The sequence below is a fragment of the Magnolia sinica genome, chromosome 1 (assembly GCF_029962835.1).
Source record: "Magnolia sinica isolate HGM2019 chromosome 1, MsV1, whole genome shotgun sequence".
Lineage (NCBI taxonomy): Eukaryota > Viridiplantae > Streptophyta > Magnoliopsida > Magnoliales > Magnoliaceae > Magnolia > Magnolia sinica.
The window spans coordinates 102,536,300-102,561,151 of record NC_080573.1 but is presented as its reverse complement, the minus strand read 5'-3'; the positions used below and the strand labels follow the sequence as shown (position 1 = coordinate 102,561,151).

The 24,852-nt window shown below is 38.6% G+C and overlaps 1 protein-coding gene across 2 annotated transcripts; it reads left to right on the top strand.

Moving 5' to 3' along the window:
* The first annotated feature begins 5,047 nt into the window (after positions 1-5,047).
* Positions 5,048-23,448, top strand: LOC131252763 (protein CHAPERONE-LIKE PROTEIN OF POR1, chloroplastic). Of its 2 annotated transcripts, none has more exons than XM_058253453.1 (5): positions 5,048-5,227; positions 15,614-15,765; positions 15,882-15,985; positions 22,206-22,650; positions 23,112-23,448. In XM_058253453.1, the coding sequence occupies exons 2-5, from the start codon at positions 15,614-15,616 to the stop codon at positions 23,260-23,262; spliced, it is 852 nt and encodes a 283-aa protein (XP_058109436.1). In that variant the 5' UTR covers positions 5,048-5,227; the 3' UTR covers positions 23,263-23,448. The 2 variants fall into 2 exon arrangements, with proteins under 2 accessions (XP_058109436.1, XP_058109431.1); XM_058253448.1 differs by lacking the exon at positions 5,048-5,227 and adding an exon at positions 15,292-15,448.
* The last annotated feature ends 1,404 nt before the right edge of the window (positions 23,449-24,852 follow it).

The following is a 24,852-nucleotide window of genomic DNA, read 5'->3' as shown; positions in this document are numbered from 1 at the left end:
AAATTCCAAATACATCGTTGCTAGACTTCGAGTCGAACTATCTTTGACCAGTCGAAGGGACCTTCGACTGGTCGAGCCAGTCCCTCGACTGGTCGAGTAACGCGGAAGATTTAAGACATCTTCCAACAACAAAGCTATCACGGCAAGCAAACATTTGCCTACGGTACCCCTACAATGAATTCAATGTAAACTCATGCATCAAGAATGTGACAATTTGAATCAACTAGTTTTTTCGAGACAATAGTGCCCTAGTGTCGAATCGAACAGCGGCTCATCTTCCTCAGAGTTATCAATGATGCAACATTCATTTCCTCCTTCAATGTGAGAGCAATTGAAGAATAAATAGGTAAAAGTCTTTATAATGGATGCTAATTAGACCAATCAGCTTTCACCAGATGAGCATATGGCTAGAGAAGTCTCTAATCCTATGACAACAACTGCCGTGAACAATACTGAACAACAAGTAAAAGGGTCACAACCACAAATTGTTAAATTTCAAGGGTCTACGCCTGCTATTGCTCACATCGTAACACAGGAAGAAATCCGACAGATGGTCGCCGAAGCCGTTCATTTAGAAAAGGAACGAGATCAAAACAAAAAGTTCAGACACTAGACACCATATCCCCGTGAAATAGAGGAAGTGCCACTTCTCACTGATTTCAAACATCCAGATTTTCAGAAGTTTAACAGAGACGGGTCGCCAGAAGAACATTTAATGCACTTCATAACAATGATGGGAAATTTCTCCACAGTTCCTCAATATTATTTACGATTATTCAAATCCTCCTTGACAAGAAAAGCCTTTAGGTGGTATTCGGCTTTGGTTCTAGAATATATTCATACTTGGGAGTAGATGCAAGATACTTTCATGGCAAACTTTTTCTCCACTAACAGAGAAGTCAGCTTGATTGAATTGGCTTCCATCTGTCAATAAGCAAATGGGTCGGTTGAAAGATTCATGAATCGATGGAGAACCCTGGGGGCATCATGTCGACAATTTTCGAGAGAAGCGGAGCAAGTCAAACTATGTTGGGGTAGTATGAAACCAGAAGTGGCATATGGCCTAATTAGTGCAGTTATACAAAATTTTCGTAATCTTGTTACAAAGGCCCACAATCTCAAAAAGATGGCCAAGAAAATATTCGATGCTAGCACGAAACCATCGCACCAGAACTTTAATAGAATATCAACAAACATCGCAGGCAAAGGTGAAGAAGAAGAAGAAGACTATCTAAGTAGACGAAGAAACAATAGTGAAGAAAATAAGAACAGTCATACGATCGAGATGACATATAAAAAGTACAGACGGTATAAAAACCATAAGAAATGTGCATTTGCAAAGGAAGATATACTTTCGATGATGAATCAACTATTCGCTATAAAGGGAATCGAGTTACCTCAGCCAAAATGCTTTGAAGAAACGAAGAAGAGAAAAGAAAATTTTTATTGCCATTATCATCATGCGTTTAGGCACCATGCCGAAAATTGTCATACCATTAGAGATATACTCCAAAAGATGGTCGATAAAGGCGAAATCATTATGGAGAAGCGTGATAGAATGAAGAAAATGATAGTAACGCAACTTCAGTTAAAAGTATCCTTGATACTTCAAGAAAAGAAATGGGATTCTAGTAATTTGTGTGATCCCCAGTCATATATCTTCACGAACCTTCATTCTCTGGTGAAGGATGAAGAATGATTAATGAATAAAGAAGTCAAAGAAAAATACAACTTTCAAATATTCCTTTAAACATATCTCTCTGAGCAATCGAGCGATAAAAGTAATTGTTAATTTTCTAAGATGATAATGTCGATACTAATTTTGCGGGTCGACATTGGGGCTCATTATCGCGGCTGAATTATTATATGTCGACAATCAAGCTAGGATTATTGTTGCGGTTGGATTATTGTTGCGACCTTCAGAAGGGTCTTCAAAATTATATATATCCTAAAAAGGCTATCACAAAACATTTTCAGATTATCTCCAATTATTTCTGAACCCTTGCCGATTATCTGCAAGATTTATCGAGTGTCAATTATATCCATATTATCGCTGATTATCAAGATTATCCAACACTTATGGATTGATGATAAACATATATGAGAATATCTTTGATTATTCCTTAATTTTTAGACATTATATGATCCAATAGCTTGTGAGTATAAACCGCGATACTCGAAATAATCTTATGGGTCTATGGAATAATTTGTCAAACATCGACAGAAGCTATACTTTATTCATTAGTCTGTGTGGTCGAGACAATGCTAATCAAGACACAGGAAGATTCAATACATATCCTTCAAGAAAAGTGATATAGTGCGGCCTATTGAGGGTTCACCACAGGATTGGGGGCAAGTTCAATTCTAATGTTTATACCAGCAGGGTCTATCGGGTCGTAAATTATAACGGACAAGATATCAAAATTGATGGTAAAAACGTAGACAAATTCGTTGCCCTCAAGTCATCAATTGATGCTGCACTTATGACGACGAAATTATGGGAGGAGTTGAAGAACATTACAACTATTGATGAAGACATGATGTATAAGGCTTTTAAGTTCCTTTCAGATCGGCCGAATCTTATACGTGGGTTCCTTCATAGTGTGTCCCCTGCACAAAGCATATATGGTTGGAGAACATGGTTCCTAAATCGATTACTTTAGTTTGATGTTATTTGTTTTTGTCTTTCTTTCCCTTACAATATTGTAAACATATCTTATAAAGAAAATAAAAATTTTTGCTTGGATATGTTACCTCAAGTATTTTGCCCACATTACAAGCATTTCGAAAACATGAGCCCACTTTTATGGCCCACCTGTTGATTAGTTTAGCCTAAAAATTGGCTAAACTATTCATTTACATGGGCTTAATAAAATGAAATAATTTTATCCTATCCTTGTTATGTGTCAATTTGATTTTTCAACGATTCCCTATTTCAACTCTATTTAGTGTGAATATCCAAATTATTACATGTAATAAAGTTATAGGTTGTCCAAACACAAAAACAAAGTTACTTATAAGTTACAACTTACATTCAAAAATAAGATGGTTGGATATCCTAATATATTTATAAGGAGTACTTTGAATGACGTGGATTAATGATCATGTGCCCAGTGGCACTGAAAAGGCATATGTAAGTGTGCACTCGTGTATGCACCGGCGCACGTAAATATTTAGACTATTACATAAAGTGACGTGGAAGAGGGATGAGTAATTTAAAATGGATATCAGATGATGGGCATTCTAAATCAATGATCGAGATTGACGTACCTCCCCTGGGATTGACCCCTATAAGGATCCAAACAGGCCCATGCTTCGGTGATCTGGACCATTAATTTATCATGTTACACTTTGGATGGGTCATGCTTCGGAAAACCTAAACCTTAGTCTTTGGATTTTTCTTTCACTTGAATTTAGGTCATTGTTACGTGTTTTTATATTTACACCCGATCAATTATGACCAAATCTAACATTTCAAAAAGTGCAACATGGCAATGATGGAGTTAGTATGAACATCAAGAGCCAAAAACGTGTTTGTGTTGGGAAACAACTCTATGCAAAGCAAAAATCTCGTAAAAGGGATGGCGTCTAGAGTCCAACAAAACCAAGCATATGCAAAATAAGGAGTTTAGTAATAGCAAGTCTTTGCAAAAGAAAGAGTCCAACTATGGAAGCTCTCTAATAAAGCTTCCTATAAATGTTGCACGATCGGAATAATAAAAGGCTTATGAAATCTTTTCTTGTATACATGGCCTGCCATAATTAGCCATGCTTATGTGGAGAATCAAGGAGATTCGCATGATCAATCATCCAAATCTCTCATGATATGAAAATTATAATATGACCACCACCTCCCATAAGCCTATAAAAGCATTATCACAATGCAACGCCTTCTATCTTAATTTTAGCCTTAACTCCTCAACTTCTGTCAAGCTCTTGCCACAACAAGTTTGGAGTTAGCATATCTTAAATTTTCTATTGTCCAACACTATCGCTACAATATACCATGAGAGTAGATTAAATATCCATGACATCTTTCGTCAGATCTCCAATCAACCGAGTATATATTTGTAAGGTTATGCCTATGCTGGCCATTTATCTCGATTATTTGTTTTACATAGGTGATCATAGATAAACTATCTTTTATTTTATATGCTTATTTTATTTTATCTCAATTATTTGTTGATTGTATTTATGTTGATTCCAAAGTAATAGAATTTGCTATCCAACTTTTTTTTTAAAATTTTATTTGTTCATTATTGCATTACGAGAAACCTAAAGGTCGCGAGAAAGAAAAGCTCTTGAAGCAAGGCAAAAAGATCCTATTCAGAAATAATAGTGATACTCCATTTCTAAATCACATAATCACTATATACGCTGGCGATTGGACAAACATGTTAACGCTCATAAATCTAACCTTAAGTTGATTCAGTGACTCGGGCCACAAGAGAAATTAACAGTCAAGACCTTGATTCAGCGTTGAAACAAGGTATTTTTCACTCAGTCTACCACTTGAGCTATGGATCTGGGTGTGAGTTAAATTAACTTGTATCGATACAACTTTGCAACACTATTGTGATACTGATTGCAGTGTGGCATGCATTTGACGCAATTCAGGCTTGGCCAACACTCGTAGTCTCGGGTCTCATTAAATTGGAACATCTAGTTCCTTTTGGCCGTCTATTTGCATGTCACGCTCAGGGACGTCAATTGTTCTCGAGGAGATTTTAGGCATGGTCCATCCACATCGATTACCCGGGCATTCATCCTCTCACACAGATCACTCTAACTAAATCGCATGCCCGTACGTCAATCCTGATCTTTGATTTGATTGATGGATTTGGACCGTTGAGTATTTTTCACTCAACAGTCCATCAACGCCCACTAATCAGTGTAGGTTTTGGTTTAACATACATCTAAACTTTGAACCACCATCTGGACGGTTTAAATTGAGTTGCATTGTACGCCTCGTGTATAATTTCTTAGCTGCCTGCGTATCAACCATCACAGTCTGCCAGAGTATGAAAAACCCTTTTGCCTTGCATTTCTAGCTCAAAGCAGCAGGCGGCAGGGTTTCGAAAGCAGAGCTCGTTTGGGTGCCATCTCTCCATACCATTCAAAAGACAGACGCAGCGAAACAAGCTTTCAGAATCGGAAGAGGAAGGAAGGAAGAAGGTTGAGAGATAGCTCTTCATGGAGAACCTTCACATCTGTATTATATAACTAGGTACCTGAATCCTCTCTCTCTGTCTCTCTCATCACCCACATCAGAACTAGAAAGATAAGGGACCGGAATCCTCAACAACACCTGAACCTTGTGGGGCCCACCATGTCGTATATGTAAAATCCACTCCTTCCATCAGGTTCTATCCTCGATTCTAGGACCCGGGGCAAAAAATCTGCTAGATACACAACTCAGGTGGGCCGCACCGCAGGGAACAATGGAGATGGTATAGCAACCATCGGTTTGTGTGTGGAGCTACCATGGTTTGTATATTTCATCAAACAAATCAAGTGTAACTCACCAGAATGAACTGAAAATACAAAAATCAGCCTATAGTAGTTTTACATTGTTATCGTTTGTGTAGCCCATGGAGTTTATTTATTTATTTATTTTATTTTAATTTTTTTTTTTAAATCGGGCTAGTTTTTTGGCATGTACGATTAAAACAATGGTTTTCACCTGATGGAAGGAGTGGACCCACGTATTAAACATGGTGGGCCTCACAGAGGTTGGGTGCTGCGTAAAACAGGTGTTGTAGATGGTTCCAGTCCAAAGAGAAGAGCTCCCTTCTTTCCTCTTTTCCTTTTCTTTTGTTCTCTTTTCGTTTTCTGTTATTATCTGAAACTGTCATTGTAAAAGGGTACTAAGATTAAGGACTGTATGTGTTGGATATAGTGGCTTTGAGCTTTTTTATTGGCATGAATTTCTATACATTTGGATTGTTTTGTGATGCAGTCTGATTTCCATCAACAAAATGGGAGTGATCAATCCATAGCAGTGTTTTAGAAGCCTGGACCGGGCGGCTGGACCAGCTTGGACTGGATTACTCTTCTTTTTACAAGAAAAAGGAGGTTTTGATACTCTGGCAGCATATGACACTGGATACTGTTAGTAATTTTGGAAGGCAACAAAGCATAAACTCTTTCAGAAATTCAGATTTTAATTTTAATCATGAATCCTTATCTAGATGTAATCAAATAAGAAAACTGAAAAATCCTATTTCTAGGATTACCTTTGATTGACGTTGCGAATAATAGATGTAAAAACTTTCATAATGGGCCATTTATGGGGCCGATACGGGGCGTATTGGCCACTATCAACTAGAACTAGTATGACCTTTTTTTCTTTCCATAATGGACCAATTCACCCCACATTGCATAATGGCGGTGACTTTTCCTTTACATAACAACAAATGAGGTACCATCAAGTGCACATTAATGAGGGAGATGAGCCCAAGATGACATGTGTGATTAGGTATGGGTAGTATGAGTTTCTATTCATGCCCTTTGTCCTTGCAAATGGCCCGGAAAAATTTTGTACATTGATGAACAAGCTATTCACCCCCACTTGGATCCATTCATGGCAGTCTACCTGGATGACGTTGTGGTCTATAGTCACTCAATGGAGGACCACATCGAGCACTTGAAGACGATGTTTCAGGCTCTAAGGGAGAATAAGATGTACGTAACTAGGGAGAAGTGTTCATTCACCCAAACAAAAATATCTTCTTGGGGCACAAGATATGGTGTGGCACATTGTGGATGGATAAAATGAAGGTGAAGGCCATAGTACAACATTGGGATCCTCTCACAAATGTGATAGAGTTGTGATCATTCCTTGGCTTGATGAACTACTTTTGGCCTTTATTAATGACTGCTTGAGGTGGTTGGCACCCTTAATAGACTTGTTGAAGAAGAGTTCAAGTTGGTTATGCATGGATGAGTGCCCATAGGCCTTCAAAGACTTAAAAGAGGCAAGGATGTGGAGCCTAATGGACAACCATAAACCCCATGAACTGCACACTAATTTATCAGACTGTGCCATTGGGGGTGTTCTCATGCAAGAGGGACACACCATTGCCTATGAAAATCGGATAATAAATGACACTTAGAGGTGATACATGGTGCAAAAGAAAAGAGATGACGACTGCTATATAAGCTTAGGACATGGAGACATTGCCGGTTGGGGTACAAGTTCATGGTGAAGATGGATAACATTGCCACATGTTCCAGATACAGAAGAAGGTAAGTCCAAAGTAGGCGTGATGGTAAGACTTCTTGGTCGAGTTCGACATGGAGTTTGGATATAAGCCATGATGGACTAACCAAGTGGCGGACACACCAAGCATGAATGGGGAGTTTGCTTCAATGGAGGAGTTGGCTACGGTGAGTCGACTAGAAGGAATCCTCTTGGAGAAGGTCATGGAAGGCCTACATCAATACTATGTCCAAGAGTCTACTCGATTTGGCATAAGAGGGGAGAACACAATGATTCTGGGGAGAGATGGGTTACAAGAACGGTGATTGCATCTATGTGCCAAGCTGGGGAAATATAAGGAAATAATGAACAAGTGTCATGACACATGTTGGGCAAGGCACCCATGGTAGCTTCACACACTTGTGTTGTTGGAATTGGCTATCTTTGGCCAAACAAGAGGAATGATGTGGAGGCCTATGCATGGACTTCTCTTGTATGCCAACAATGTAAGGTTGAGCAATAATAGTACGGACTTCGAAGCAGTGTTCCAAATATCAGTGATATTATTGATATTGCCCGATCGGTGATACCGAAATTGCTAGAAGTGTAAAAATTTCCAAATATCGCTGATATTATCGATACCAGTGATTCTTTGAGAATAATTCCTTATATAAGTTCCTTGGCATCGATGATATCATCAAAGATATCCTTGATATGAGCGATAATATCCCCAAAACCAGGGAAACATCTGTAAATAGGAGAAAATTGAGAAAATTTTCAAAAATCCAAAAATCTCCATTTTTTGGGGATTTCTTTTGGAATTGTGTTCTATAGATGATTTCGACTGCTATTGGTTTTTATTGAATCAAAGTTTGGTTTTGGAGAGAAATCTTGACTCAAAACGAAGATGGGAACTCGAAGGGGACGAAAAATCCATAGAAACTTCATTTTTTATTTTCCAAATGTCAGCATGAATTGCAATTGAAATACATGTCTATGCATGATTCTCATGCATCGTGGTGAAAAAAAATAAAAACTTATGTGAAAAAATGGGGAAATCCTAATTTTCTATTTTGTATTGGAAATGTGTTCTTCACTGTTAATTAATGTGAAAATTTTATTAATGAGTGTTGGCCAATCTATTAATTGGCTCCAAATTTTATATATTTGTTTTATACTGATTTTTTTAGATAACACATGGTTAGGCCACTATAAAATGGAAGCTGATTATGTATACTTGTTTTCTGCAATATTTTGATTCCTACTTGTGTAAACATGTGTCTTTTAACATATCCTGAAGTTCCACTGAAAAATTCACCTTTTTCGCAATGTTTCATTCAGACACTGATATTTTCCCAAGTGTTGGTGATACCGATACTCGGAAATTAAAGTAGAGCACAAGGAGAATAAATCTCTTGACAACTTACAGATATTCGGAGGAGCATAACAACAGTCTTGAAATCAATCACAATGGTGCTGAGATTGTACAAAACTAGATGCGGAATTGTCAAATGTTCTAGAAATCAGTGAGAAACCCAGAAATTGTGGAGGAATTTAAACCGTGTTCGTTTCAGTGACTCACAGAACTGAAAACACCACCAAATTGATCAAGGTTATGCTTTTGAGCAGGAATAGATCAATCTTAGGCATGAAATGTCAGGCATATACTTCCCCCTTCAAACCCTCATGATCACCCCCTTTGAAAAATTTGAATGAGCCATGATTCCAAAACTGATATTTTGCTTGATTTCCACCATAAAACCATTGAAGCACCACTTCAATTGTCTGAAAAGATTCCAGAAAAATAACCATAATCTCTAGAAAATGAGTTCTATTAGGGATGGTCCTTTCCATTCGGATTTGATATGGTTGACAAGTGGTCTGGTGGATCCTGACAGGAAAAGATAGATTTCTGAGCCTGGGAATAAAAGGCAATAGATTTATGGCTGGATCTAACCTGTTTTGGTCCTTAATGGCAATAGGAAACCCTAGAATCAATTAGCTCTGGTGTCGTGAGAATTGTAGGGGGAATCCTCTTGAGAGTTTTAATCTGTATTAACTCAGCAATAATGATTTGCAGGACTTCTGTGGACTAAAGATGTGAAAGACTCCCATACCATTGGGGCCTGTTTGACTGATGCCTAAAAATGGGCTCATTTCATTTCTGCCCAAAAGGGTGACATGCCAGAAAAAAGAGCCCTACTGCTATTTTCACTTTTCAGTGAAATTCATTTTGGGGAGGCTGTGATTTACTGTCTCTAATGCATGTGTGAATGTGTTGCACATGTGGGAAGGAGCTCTCCTGTTGTTTTCTGCAAAAATCATTTGGGGGATGTGGTGATTTAATGCCTCCCTCACATTTGCAACTGTATCACATTTGTGCAGGATCCAAACCATTTACACAAGATGCCATCACTTGGAAGGGCCTCCACTGAAAAATCAGGCCCATTGGATAAACAGGTGGGTGACAATAATGGACACAATATCAACTGTGGGTAGAAATTCCGACAGGCACTGACGTTATCTGTCGTGCTTGGTGAAAACTCACTAAAATGATTTTTGGGTGTCGCCTAAAGATGCCTCCACGTATGCGTATGCCAACTAACATCATACTCCTATTCTACCCATAAAACACCAAAAAGTCATCGTCATCATCATCATCATCATCATCATCTAAGCCTATACAAACTAATTGGGGTCGGCTATTGATGCTGGACATGAAATTAAACATGACATGTTAGATTTCAAGTTTTAGATCATATTAATTTTAAACAATCACAAAATTCCATGTCCCACATATGATCAAGCATTCAATAAGGGGAATCTACAAGGATCCAAGCCTACACATGTTAGGGTTGAATCAATTAAAAATTATAAACCAAACAATGCTCAAAGGATTGTAGATTCATCCACTCTTGCAAACGATAATTCCTTAATCCAAGAGATTCACCAGGTTTCACTTCAGGAAAACCTAGGGTTTGTAAAAGTGGGATAGAACTTGGAATTTATGATTATCTATGGTTAGGGTTAGGGATTTAAGGTGAGAGAGGATAGGATTAGAGCAGAAAGAAGAACATAAAAACAGTTCGCATGCGCAGACAACGATCTGGCCCAGATGCACATGCGTGGGTTCCTGCCCGCACGTGTGTGGGGCCCACGAAACCGGGATTGGCCACCTAGGGGGTGGTCGGCTAGGGATGGTCCACTCACACACCAACTTTCACGCCGATTGAATGTCCGACTTGTGCACGGTGCTCCGCTGAAGTTTCAGCCCTCCTGTAGGGCCTGAATCTGCAAACCTGTTGTAGAGAAAGGATTGGTTGTAAAAGGGGGTGGATGTGAAGATTGGATGGCTGTGGGAGATGATGGATATGGATGGTAGGATGTGGGGTTGATTTGGGATGGGTGTGGTTTCGCACCACGGTAGTTAGCCCTTCGAAGGAGGGTTTCACACCCAATTAGATTTCCTCAACTTAGAGAATTAGAGAAGCATGAAAACGCAGAATTTTATTCATAATCTTCAATGAGAAAAACCTACATGGGGTTGCCTATTTATAAGAAAACCCTAAACCTCAAAGGCCGCACCATATGCACACACTATTACTTAGAGACGAAGTAATAAAAATAATAACTAATCAATGCAATCAAAACAATTCATGATGTTCCTAATAACGATAATAATTAAAACTCAAAGTCCTAGATCATCTATAGTAGTGGGCCACGATCATGAGATCCAATGGTAGGATCCACATGATGATCGGGTCCACTCCAATGAACCATAGCACAACCCTCTAACTAAGAAGTCCTCCATGGATGTCTTTATCGATCCAGATCTATGGTGGGGCCTTCCTCCTCCTTGTGTACGTATGTATGGTAGGGGGCGTGCGTGTGCGCGTGCGCGTGATGTCCCCATCAGCTATGAATCCTCTTCCTCCATTCCATTATCAAGGGCCATATGTTCAAACCTGTTAACAAAAAAGGTCATTTTAACCATAGGTAATCAAGTCTTTTCTTCTTCTTCTTCTTCTTCTTCTTCTTCTTCTTCTCTCTCTCTCTCTCTCTCTCTCTCTCTCTCTCTCTCTCTCTTTCTCTCCCTCTCTCTGAGAAAATGAAATATATTAATGAGAAAAAGATGGGGGGAATGTCATTCCCAATACAAAAACAAAGATGGGCTGCTCGTGCGGCTAAACCAAAAACCAAAGAGTAAGTACCTTTCTTTGCCAGGGCAATGTTTAGCCTGGTAGCAAAGAAACTATTCTCATTGAAAATGAAAAAAAGGAATCAATATCTCCCCTATTGCCCATCTGATTATTTTGTGCTGGATGCCCTCCACACTCATTTGCAAATTCCAAGCTTTGTTGTGGATCGTTCTGACAGTCTTTCTAAAGAGTGATTGCTACAGCCTGCGTATCGGCTAAGCCTTAATACTAATTGGGCTCAGAACCAAGATAAAAGCATTACCTTTTTTGTCAAACAGAATCCCTCCATGCTGTAGGACCCTTCCTCGAGTCCCCCCTGCAGCTGATTGCAAACTGAAACTGCCAGCTAGCTTTCCTTTCTTCAGCCCTTTCAGCTTTTGTCATGCTGGACTTCGAACAGCTCCACAGTAATTTCCTCCAATCTCTGTGCAGCTCTTCAAATGCGAATCAAGCAAATACTTTGTGGTTCAGGGCCCGAGAGAACATGTTCACTACTATTCTCTCCGTGATCTTTGAGATTGGCATGTCCTTGCCCTTGAATATATTCTGTTTCTTTTGAGCCATGTCTCCCAGCAAAGAGCCAGGGGCCAGGGCAGGAGCTTCCACAGAATTCTTCTCCTTACTTTATAGGGTCATCCCCTCCAACTCTCTAGCATGTCAGTCATCCTTCCCTAATCAGCCAAACAATCCCAAACAGATTAAAGAAACCATACCAGATACTGTGAGTGAAAGAATAGTGTATCAGGAGGTGCTTTGCAGACTCTTCTTCATTTTTGCACATAATGCATTTCTTTGGCAGGATGAGACCTCTTATCTTGAGCTGATTGAAGGTAAGAACCTTTCCTTCTGTGGCTGTCCGCATGAAGGCTGTGATGTGAGGTAGATACACTGTGGACCGGATAAAAATGGGGAAATTGGCCTCCACTACATCTGTGAGCTTGTGGAAGTAGGTCCTTGCTGTGAACTTTCCAGATTCCGTCCATCTCCAGATCCTGCAGTCTGCTGCATATCGAAGGCCTTGAACTGGTTCCAACACATTTATCGGATCTATAGAATGGTTGATCTCTTCCTCCCTGAGATTCCTTCTGAACCTGATATTCCAGACTAATTTTCCCCAATAAACTGAACACAATCTTTAAGGGTCCTTTTGGCAGGGGATTCTGCTAATTGGATTAATAAACTGAACACAATCTTTAAGGGGCCTTTTGGACAGGGGATTCTGCTAATCGGGATTAAATTTTAACTTGGTTTTGGTGGGGCCCATTCCTCCACATAGGATTTTCCACACTAAAAAGCAGCTCTTTCGGTCTTTCCTCCTCATAAATGCAATTAAAGATATGTTTTTAAAAAAATGCAATTAAAGAACCTTTAGAAAAAAACCAAAACACTGCTGATTGTGTTATGCAGAGGAAAGTGCCTATTTAGAGCGGCACATTCTGCAATGGAGGGCATGAGGCCTGCCAAAATCAGGATTAGACTTAATCCCAATTATGTGGGATCCCCTACTGAAAGCGACCCTAACCAAAGCTGCTCTATCAGAAGCCACTATGTATAGCACCGGGAAACTGAAAACAGAGAAGTGTTGCTGATCCTCACATCTTCACACATTCTCACCTTACTGCCTCTGTTAACTTTGTATCTCGTGCCTTCCCCAAGAGATCTTTTCTGGGTCTTGCTTCTCTCTCATTCTGTATATGGCTTTCCATTCCTCAGTTGCTCTGTCGGGATTACAGTTTAGGTCCCACCCACCATTCTTACTGCCTTCGTTAACTTTGTATCTCGTGCCTTCCCCAAGAGATCTTTTCCGGGTCTCGCTTGTCTCTCATTCTGTATATGGCTTTCCATTCCTCAGTTGCTCTGTCGGGATTACAGTTTAGGTCCCACCCACCATTCTTTCAGCCCGTATTTTTCCTAATGATCCTCCTCCACAAAGCATTCTTTTCAGCAAGCCTCCACCATGAATTGTTAGGAAGACTGAGATTCTTCTCAAGTATCCTGGCCAAACCCAGGCCTCCTTCGAACTTGGATTGTTGTACTTCCTACCATCTAACGAGGTGGGAATTTTTACTGCTCGCTATTCCTCTCCCATAAGAAATCCAGTTGAATTTTTCTGAGCTTCTTCACAACCATGGAATGAACTTTAAAGTGGGGTACATTATAAATGGGGAGGTTGGGCCTTCCCCGTTGAAGAAGTCTTTTCTTATTGCCTCCACCTATGTCCTTTTGAGCCTTCAACATTCTCCTTGCCCTTTTAGAACCTTCAATTTGAACCCACTCACTTCTACCATCTGGTGCCATATAACATATTAACAATGGAGAATAATGGTACTAAATACATGTTTCCAGAATACTTTGGGTTAAAAACAAATAAAGTCCACATATCCAAGGGTGTGATGTATAGTTAAATTTCTGCACAGTATTTGGAATCATGCATCCTCAATGCTTTGGGTTAAAAAATTGCTTACTTTTCTACCTTTTGTTTCTGATCCTTCTCATGCTTCTATTCCCACTAGAGTTCTGTCCTCTCCTGGCGAGTACGGATCATGTTTGTAGTGAGGGGTGTCTATATGGTTTCCTTTTTCCTTTTCTGGATTTGGGTTTGCAACACAACGAATATGGACAATGCTGCAAAACCTTTGTTCAGAGCCTTGTAACTTAAAAGTGCATAAACTTCTTTGGGTTTTTGCTAGTCCCTAATTTTGTTACTAGGTACAGAATGTGTCAAGGTTTAAAGTATTGTCTGAAACCAGTATGTATCGCCTAATACGTTTCAGTTTAGCCCATAAATGATACGACGCCTGTAATGACACATCATCCGGAAACAGCCAATTTGGGGCTGAATTGGTGGGGAACGATATGTTACCCAATACGCCGATTTAAAACCTTGGAATTTGTATTCCATTTGCACACATTGGGTATGACCATGAGTTGAGGTATCCAGTGAATGTAGCCCCAAGTACTTGCATGCATTATATTTTTTACTATTTCCCCTTTGAACTGGTAATTGAAACCATGTCTAAGATCTACTGTTATCACTGGTGTTTTTAAAGGTGCATGCCCTCCAGGCAAGGTGGAAGGAAGTAGCTTTGAGGCTGTTCTTGAGGCTAAATTGCACGTGGCTTAAGTCTCATGAATCTGGCAAATAAGCCCCAGCCTTAAGATGTTCACCTCACATGAGGTGTAACCGCGTTAGCCTCACATATTTGGGCACATGTGGTGCAACTCCATAATTCACATGTATATGGGTAATTAGTGTTTAGTTGTTTGGTATTTTTCGGGACAGTTTTGCCTTCACCTCCATGTTCGGATGGGAGTTGTATACATGGTAATCTGATCAATTGATTTGAACAGCACTTTCAAGGCCATCGACCATTGAGCAAAAATGTGCCAACCAGATGATTCTAATCATCCCTGATCAATGGCTGATAAATTGAATTGTCAAGATTGGTTGTGGTAAATGTGCCTGGTTATCATTCCAAACCATCTGTTTGGTGATCCCAGCTTGTTTTACTTATGATTTCAGAGATTCTTCTTGATAAGAGGAACCTAATCGTCCCATCTGTGGCTTGATGGATGGATATACTATAGGAAGCAATGTTCAGATGGTTATGATCATTTGGTATCATTTTGTCAAATACTAAAAGAGACTAATTACAGAAAACCCTAACTATATATATTAATATATAATACATAGTTTATACACAATAGAATTAGGGTTGCATGCCTTGTACATACGCTACTTCATTATTTAAAATTATTATTCAATGATTTTCAAATTTTCTAGTTTTGACATTTTTCCTGTGAAAATCTTGAAGCATGGGGTGTGCCTATCAAAGAAAAACTGGGGGAGGGGGTTGGGAGCATGCTATTTAATTTAATTATTTTTTTTAAAAATGTTTTTCTTATGAACTTCATTTAATAGATTGAAAGCACACATCTGTTAGCTTGTTTGCTACAGTCCAAAATATACTTGAGATGCAGATCTCATCCTTTGATGCTATATCTGCAGGTACTATCAATCGCTTGAGTGACATTGAGTTTACTAAAGGTATCTTTTCCGGAAAAATACATGATTCTTATATATATATATATATATATATAAATATTGTGAATAAGCATGGGCATAAATTTTCTGTTGTGGTTGGTGTTTGTTCTCTTATTTGGTGACTCTCAAACTAGCACTTCAATGACAATTGTTTGGCTATTCTTCAAGATGTCTACATCAGGATTGACTTGCAGTCCCTCGAGACTTTCTTACTATGTCATGCCTGCACGAGGATCGGCTTCATTGTGCGGACGCATTTTAGCTCCCCCAAATAATCAGGGTTTTAGAGAAAAGATGAAACTTCTCTTCCGTTTGGACAGGTATATCAGTATTTCTGTATCCCCTATATAAGTTTTCCATATTTCCTGTCGTGAGGTTCAGAAACTTCTCTTTGATGCTATATTTTTCTTAATACTGCTAATGACAACATATGCAGAAACCATTGGATGGGTTCCACGCATAGATATGGATTTCAACAAGCTCTAAAGATCAAGAGTGCAATAGACGCTTCATTCAGTGATATGGCCGATGATTCAACTGGTAATGATTACCTTCTATGTGACTGACTGGCCAATTTCTCAACGTTCTGTTATTATGCAGTAATAGAATCCAATGGCTAGTGGAGCGTGTACAACCTCTAGACAAGATCAAGCGATAGCAATGTGTGAGCTGCATTAATACTTATTAGTGGCTAAACTGAATTCTTTTGGTCTTAGGAGAATGTGATGTTTCAGTGGTCATTAATTAGCTTATATACATGATGACTGCACAACACAAGAAGCTGGTCTTCAATCGAAACTCCAGGAGAAGTGTATGTGGATGTAGTATATCAATGGATTTCAACTTTTAAGTGTTTTCTTTCTTCATTTGGAAATATTGATGACATTGACAATCGACATGAAAGAATCAGTATTTCATCCTCTTTTCCTGTTTATTCTGCTTAACGAACTCCTCCGGAAGTGGATTTCCCATCATTTACCTGTCACAGAGTCAATGTGGCTCAGCTGAACTTGTTCCAATCAAGAAAATAGTTGATATTTTGGTTCACTTAACAAAGACTTCTATGGGTGCAAGCACACAATTATTTACCGTTATATGATGGTTAGAAGCTATTATATGCTTTAATTTTCAGTATGTCTATACACACATCTGCACACATGGAGCTTACAAGAGTGCTTATATGTACATCCTCTCAGGTGCCTATACATACATTCACACACAGTGTATTCCCCCCTCCCCCCCCCCCACAAAAAAAAAAAAAATCTGCTTGTAATTCTTCCTTGAGCTTCTTTTTATACATTCTCTAACCACCTGTACATCATCATTGAGCTTTGTAAGAGTACTTTGATATTGATGTACTAAGGATTGCCCACATGAAAATTATCTGCATCTGTTTTCGCTCTAGGCGAAAGTAAAGTAGGGTCATGGAGCAGCAATTTCCAGACATTCCTTTTGATCATGATTCATGCAATCACATGTAGAGTCAAGCTTGAGTAGATGTTCGATTTGTTGGCTGCATAATATAACAAGGAGCTCAATGACATTTACCAAACACCAGTACATGTCAACATGGTGTGCTCAAGTGGTTCTCTGCGCAAAATAGCAACTAGCACTCCGATATGTGTTTACCAAACACCACTCACATGCCTAAATATTCATTTCCCACGCTGAATGTTAGTCCAACTACTGCATGCACCCTGTGTTTGAAATATCAGTATCATGTTACATATCACACCCTTGGGATATAGATACGTATCGGTTATCGCATGGGATATATCGGTTGTATCGCGTAATGTATCGCTTAGTGTTCGAAATATCGGTATCGCGTTATGTATCGCATCCTTGGGATACAGATACGTATCGGTTATCGCACGGGATATATCGTTTGTATCGGGTAATTTATCATACTTTCTGGGAAACATGGGGAAACATTGGGGAAATGGTTGAATTTTTCAATGAAACTTCAGGGATTGTCAAAAAAGACCTTAATACACACTTTTAAATCATAACATATCAAAAAAGAAGTGCACATAATAGGTTTCCTTTATATAGGGTCCTAAGTTATGCGCTGTCTGACTGAACTAATGCAACTATATTTAAATTGAATGCATAACATTTAGAGTGTATGTGATGATCATTTCATCAAACACTCTTAAATACTTCGAAATTAGTCTCAATTGATAGCTTGTTTAAGGGCAATTTCAAAAATAAAAAAATTAAAAAATAAAAAAAATAAAAAAATGATTTTATTTTCCGAATAGCGACAAGGACTTGACAAATCAGTAGATCAGCCCTCATACATGTTTGATTTCATGTTTGGAATGCAACATTGCAAGCAATTTGGGAGATTTTGAATTTTCCCAAAATATTTTCCCAAAATCGGCCACCTATAATCAAAATTTGAAATTAGAGTGTATGTGATGATCATTTCATCAAATACTCCTAAATACTTCGAAATTAGCCTCACTTGACAGCTAGTTGAAGGAAACTTTAAAAAAAAAAAAACGTGGAGAACATGAAGAACCAATGAATATCGAAATCAAAGCTCCAGCTTCATGATTTTTCATGCAAAACATGAAGAACCAATGTATTTGTAACCATTTGACATTGATTTAACATAATTTAAAAAAAATGGATCGAAAATTGAAAATGCTCGCCGGGTCAAACATGTGGGATAAATTGGCACTACTTGTGCGTTTTGTATCACACAGGTGGGATACAAGATATATTGTGGGATATATCGACCGATATTATCGATATTTAAAACATTTGTTATCGCTGTTGTTGAAAATATGGGGAAACATTGGGAAATTCGTCGAATTTTTCAATGAAACTTCAGTGATTGTTAAAAAAGACATCAACACATACTTAAAAATCAAAACATTACAAAAAACAAGTGCACATACTAGGTTTTCTTTGTATAAGGTCCTAATCTATGCATTGTCTAACTGAATTGATGCAAACATATTCTAAGTCTATTCATATAATTTATAAGTGTAAGAAGACATGTGGAAGCACAAGCAATACATTCAAAATCAAAAGAAGAATCACTAGATCAGGTTACATACATGTTTGATTTTATGTTTGGACAGATTGCAACCAATTTGCGAGAAATTGAGAAATTTTTATTTTTATTTTATTTTCTACAACTCGGCTCATCTCCTCCAAATCTCAAAATCAAAGCTCCCAATCCATGATTTTTCAAGTAAAACATGAAAAATCATGGATTTGTAATAATTTGACACTGATTTAACATGATTTACAGGGGGGGAGAATCAAAAATAAAAAAATGCTCACCAGATTGAATATGTGGGATATATCCCACTACTTGTGTGTTTCGTATCACGAGTGCGATACCCGTTTCGGGGCCGAAACAGCCGATTCGATTTTTTGTACCCGTATCGGCTGATACGGGGCCGATACGGGCGTAACGGACGATACGGGCGTAACGGTTAGCCATAACGGTCAAAAAACGGCCATTTTTTTTTTTGCATTTTAAGCTCCGTTTTTTATGTTTTTTCAAAACTTCTTGCTTCCAAACTGTTTCTCACTCCTTCTACTACTAATTTCGACCAACCTTGGTTGGATATTTGAGGAAAAACACATTATATTGCGGATTTTGTTGAATCAAAGCTTGGTGGGCCATTTTTCATAAATTTGTCAAAAATAGGTATTTATACTTTTTTTAATATGTTTTGTTGTTTTAATCATCTCATATGATGTGTTAATCATAGTAGAACATGTTAATATGCATTTTACAGATTTGGGGTGCCATTTAATATTTTTTTAATATTTTTTTCTATTTACGCATGAATTTTGACCCTTTTTTTTTTTTTAATTCGAAAAATCAATTTTTAATGGTTGTTTTGTTGCTTTAATCATGCCATATGATGTGTTAATCATATTAGAACATGTTAATGTACATTTTACAGATTTGGGGTGCCATTTTATATTTTTTAAATATTATTTTTTTTTACGCATGAATTTTGCCCCTTTTTTTTTAAATTCAAAAATCAATTTTTAATGATTGTTTTGCTATTTTAATCATGTCATATGATGTGTTAATCATAGTAGAACATGTTAACGTGCATTTTACAGATTTGGGGTAACATTTTTAATTTAAGATATTTTCATTTTACATTCATTCTAATATATCTCATTGATAGTAGGTAGTTAGAAAATTAAATATATGAATTTTGTAGTCAAATTCAAAGTTATCTGGTTCATAAATTCATCAGACATCCGATACAACTTCTCACCAAAGATGTGGACCGTTACACCACCATAAACATGTTCCAATTTATAAATGAATGCATATTTGGAATGCTTAGAATATTCGGGATTTAATCCATATTTTTCATATTTTTTTGGCAAAAATTTTTTTTTTGTGCCGTTACGCCCCCGTATCCGTATCTGTTTTGGAGGACACCGTTACGCCAACCGATACCGATATGGGACACCTTGGATATATCCCACTACTAGTGCGTTTCATATCGCATAGGTGGGATACAAGATATATCGTGGGATATATCGGCTGATATCGTCGATACTTAAAACACTGCATGCACCCACTAAGCGGAATTCGTGAACAGGTAAGATCCCATACAAGCATGCTAAACATGATCATATCGATTCCATTAGCATCTCCACTATAACCTAATGATATAATTAGCCTAGAAGCTGGACGAGAAGTATCTTCAAAGATGAACTGCAATCTCTACTCTTAGGTTCCCCATTGGTCATGTGATGTTGCTTGTGCTGATAGCCTATAACAGGCAGTAAGAAGGCTTTATGGCTGTTTAAGAAGGACCCTAAAGAAAGCAACTATTGCTGTCTTGCGTTTACAACATCCTTGCTTCTGAGTTGCATAAAATCGCTACTTGTAGATCTGAATGGTGGAAATAGGTGATGAAGAACAAAGACCACACGCAATATTCTATACAGGTTTTGGGTAGTGTACGGGGATCGGGTTGGCGTTGGTCTTTTTCTAGAAAACATTTAGAAGTAATGAGGGATAACAAAAAAGGTCAAAAACATGAAAGTAAACATTCAGGCATAAGATAATGAAAAGGAAAGATACACCCAATAGTAGAGCAAAGCACACAAGGAAAATACTAAAAATGGAAAGAACTAAAACAAGTATAATAATATAATTGAAGAAAACACAAATATTAATTTGCCTATATTCTTCCAAATCAGCATCCCTTGATATAAAAACATTGATGTAGGTAACTTTCAAATGTTTGAATGGAAAATTCGCTACTCAAAAGTAATGGTATCTCACACTCGTCAACTTCCCATAAAAGAATTTTGAAATAGAATCTAATTGATTTTATTTGCTTGATCCCAAAAAGTAATGCAGAGGCTTTTGGTTGTTTTGGAAGGAGTGAAGCACAACCCCCATTTCCTCTTTTAGAAAGGGAGAGATGATGTTAAAAACCCCTGGTGATTTATGCCTCGGATAGGTGGCCATCATCGTCGTTGTTGCCCTCGTTATCACCTCTGCCCTGGGTGATACCTAGCAACTAGGCAATAGATGAAAACCTCAGGAGATCATCTAGACCTAGGGGGTTGACTGATGGTTTTCTATGGAAAATGATATATATATATATATATATATATATATTTTTTTATTTTTTATTTTATAGGTAAAAATGGACTCGAACCCAAGACCTGAATGTTGAAACACACCCTATCTACCATTGGGCTATGAGCATGCAAAATTGTCCATAAAAATGCAGAAATTGCATTCTTTCTAAAAAGGTGGAGTGTGAACTTCCAGTGAGGAAAACAATTTCTCCTTCTCAAACTCTACCTTTCTTATACTCTCAGCCTCCCTCCAAACACTCCATTCGCTCACATGACCTCCCTTTTTCCAGAGCTCTCTCCCATGACCTTTTGCCAGAACTCCGTGTCTTTTGGTAGCGCATCATACGATGCTCCATCAAGCAGATTGTAAGTCATTCTTCCCTGGATTGGTGGGCCATGGAGTGATCCACAACATTGATACAGTGGGACTTACCAAGGATGGCTGCATTAAAAATGCCCCAGATTGAAGCTGCAAGATGCATGCTTCAGCCTATTGGGCTACAATTGTGCAAAGATGTTCAAAGGACACTAGTTGAATCTTAGTTGCAGGAATCGTCTACCTAGGTGGCACTCCTGCTTTGAATTTGGACTTCAAACTCATGCTCCCGCTCCACTTCCTTGCCATCATGCTTTCTAACATTTTAAAACAGGCGCTTCCCTGCTCCACCTGAATCTGCTGCTGTTTCCCCTCACCATAGTCTGAATGAAGGTTTATAACTTGGTTCAGCATATCTAGTGTTAGGCTGAAATCCGAGGCCTCTTAAGGTCTTTGTTCCTTCTTTCCCCCTATCCCTTGCCTCATCTATGTTTTCTAGAATTTCTTCGATATCGTATCACATTCACATGGCTTGTTGGTAAAGAAGTGGCATTGTCGAAATGGATATGGCATAAATGTAGCCCTATAGAAGGAATTGGACAGCTCTTTCTATTCTATATGAAAGAGGCAGTGCTGCAAACTCTTTCACTTTTTTTGTGCGATGCTTTGAATTGCTAACGCGTGCATCCACGTGTATGTATATGTTTTGCATGTGTATTAGAGTTTCAGAAGCCAACTGAACTCTCTGGCCTTAGAATAATAAGTTTGTCAAACTTGCGTATTGGAAATTTCTGCTCATCATGTTTCCTTCATCAATCTCTGAAAGTCCTATCTCATCTTTATTATTGGCTGCAGCTATCTTTCCCAGAATGAATGTAAGGGACCCATACAAGCGGCTAGGAATCAGCAGGGAGGCTTCTGAAGAAGAGATTCAAGCAGCAAGGAACTTTTTGATAAATAAATATGGAGGGCATAAACCGAGCCTTGATTCAATTGAATCTGCACATGACAAGATAATCATGCAGAAGTTTCATGAAAGGAAAAACCCGAAGATCAATATCAGGAAAAAGGTGAGGGAGGTTACACAATCGCGTGTTGTGCAGGCTGTCACGAGTAGGTTTGAAGCTCCGGCGACGAATTTCATTATAAAGACAGCCGTTGCATTTGCAATACTTGGAACACTTACTGTTCTATTTCCAACAGAGGAGGGACCGACACTTCAGGTGGCCATTTCCCTATTGGCTTCCATATATTTCATATATGAAAGGCTTAAGAACTGGATCCGAGCTTTCTTGTATGGGTATGCATTCTCTGTTTGGTTCCCAACTTGTATTTGCCATTGCATTGTGTATGTGGATGCGCATCTGTTATGATGTATGTACGGATGCTACGGTGATTTATGCATGGAGACATTGAAGAGGCAATTCATGGCACATGTGCCAATATGAACATGTTGAAGATCCAGTCTGTTCATCATGTGGCCCACACATGTATGAGAAAAGTAGAGTTAAGAAGACAGATACCTGAAGTCATTGAACATGTGTGGTCCATCTGATGATAGGACATTGTTTCTGATCTAGGGCTTTTCACAGTGGGCCCATGTGATGAATGTCCCAGATCTCACACATATAACATCGTGTGGGAACAATGAATCGCCTCTTCATCTCTTGCGCGAATTGCCTTTGTGTTTCTCCTATGTCTTTGTATCAGGTGTTATGGTCTTGATACTCATTGTGCTTCATGTTGGTTTTTCTTATTTAGGGTTGGGGCTTTCTTGGGTTCCTGGCTGTTGGGCACTTTCTTGATGGTGTCGGTGATTCCGCCTATACTTCATGGCCCAAGGAGTTTAGAAGTGATGACTTCGCTGATGACATACATACTTCTTTGGGTTTCTTCTACCTATCTAAAGTAGTAGTGGTAGCGTGTGCTCCTTATGCTGTCCGCATTCCGATTTTCCTAAGCAGGTAGAAGCGGATATCTTATGAGCTGTTTTATTCAACGTTGTTACGATTGTGGTTCCCCAAATATTGCATAGTTGCTCATCTTTTTGCCATTTTTGCATGTTTGTTTCTCTATCGATCTGTGTTTCCTAGTGCAACCCGTGCAGTTTGTTCTCATCTCTATCATCTTTATCGTCGTCGTCATCATCATCATCAAAGCATACATGTAATTCACCAACGAAAGGTATGGTTGCCCTAGATTTTTTACATGAATATGCATGATGGGCTCAAAAATGGAGCCCTGGCCCATTAAAAGTAAAAGAGACCAATTCCGTTATAAAGGCACTTATATGGACCCAAAGGCAATGGCTCATTAAAAGTAAAAGAGACCAACTCCCTTGCAAAGACATTGATATGGACCCAAAGGCAAGTTTAGGGTCCATGTGCAATTAAAATCCCAAAGGAACCTAGTCATTTGAACAAATTGTTCATGGATCGGAGGGGACATTGGTGGCCCACTTGACTTGAAAGACTCATCCAGACTTGACCTGCTCCAAGGCATGTTCACATGGGTTTGAAATTACGTCAATTGTCTAACACGACATTACGCCATATGAAAGCAAGCTTGTGGAGGTTAGAATTATGGCTAAGTCCTAAAGGGGACGGTGAATAGGACTACTAAAAAATATGCACCAATTAAAAGCAATTAGCGCTTAGGCTTCCAAGTCAAGTGAGTCCAAGTACATAGACTACAATATATGCATATGATTGAACAACTAGTGTATGATGTGAGATAAAATACCAATCGTGTATGCTACAAGTGAAGTGCCTAGCATGCAATCTATTTGATGCACTTATATACGCAAATTATGCATAAGCATAAATAGAATTACAACCACATAAACAATCGCAAATACAAGGTTGTATAGTGGTTCGGTTAAATACATACTCCACTCCCGGTGGATGCACTCTCCTCAAGTGTATTGAATTTCACTATCTCAAAGGTTTCTAATAAGTTTTCCTATAACCTTTACATACATATACTCCTGTTGAAGGCCTACACAAGGTTTTACACGTGCACTCATGACGGGGGCTTACACAAGGTCTTACATACGTACAGTCCCGTCGAAGGCCTACACAAGGACTCACTCACGTATGTACACTCCTGTTGGAGCTCTACACAAGGACTTACACACATATACTCCCATTGGAGGCCTACACAAGGACTTACACACTTGTGCTTGGTGGCAGTATGCTCCCACACAAAGACTTACACGAGTTTGGGTCACAAACTCTATACTTAATCCTATACAAGGAAAGAGTATATAGACTCTAAAATAATAACCTTACTTGTCTGATTGATCCCCGTTGATGTGCCTTGTTTGAGAACTTTAATCTTGAATTGACTTATCAATTTCTCTCATGAACTTTGAAGTTGATCTTCTTCCGTTCCAAGAATCGGCTACCTTGCAATCGGTGTACCTATGTGAGGGTGCCAAGGTAATGAGATATGATGGTTAAATCTTTTATAACTAATGGGTAGTTGTTTCTAAATTGGGATT

Excerpts from the sequence above, each read along its gene's own strand:
- LOC131252763 (XM_058253453.1), top strand. The coding sequence starts at position 15,614 with ATGTCTACATCAGGATTGACTTGCAGTCCCTCGAGACTTTCTTACTAT. Across the intron at positions 15,766-15,881 it reads CTTCTCTTCCGTTTGGACAG|AAACCATTGGATGGGTTCCA; the intron begins GTATATCAGTAT and ends CAACATATGCAG. Across the intron at positions 15,986-22,205 it reads TATGGCCGATGATTCAACTG|CTATCTTTCCCAGAATGAAT; the intron begins GTAATGATTACC and ends TATTGGCTGCAG.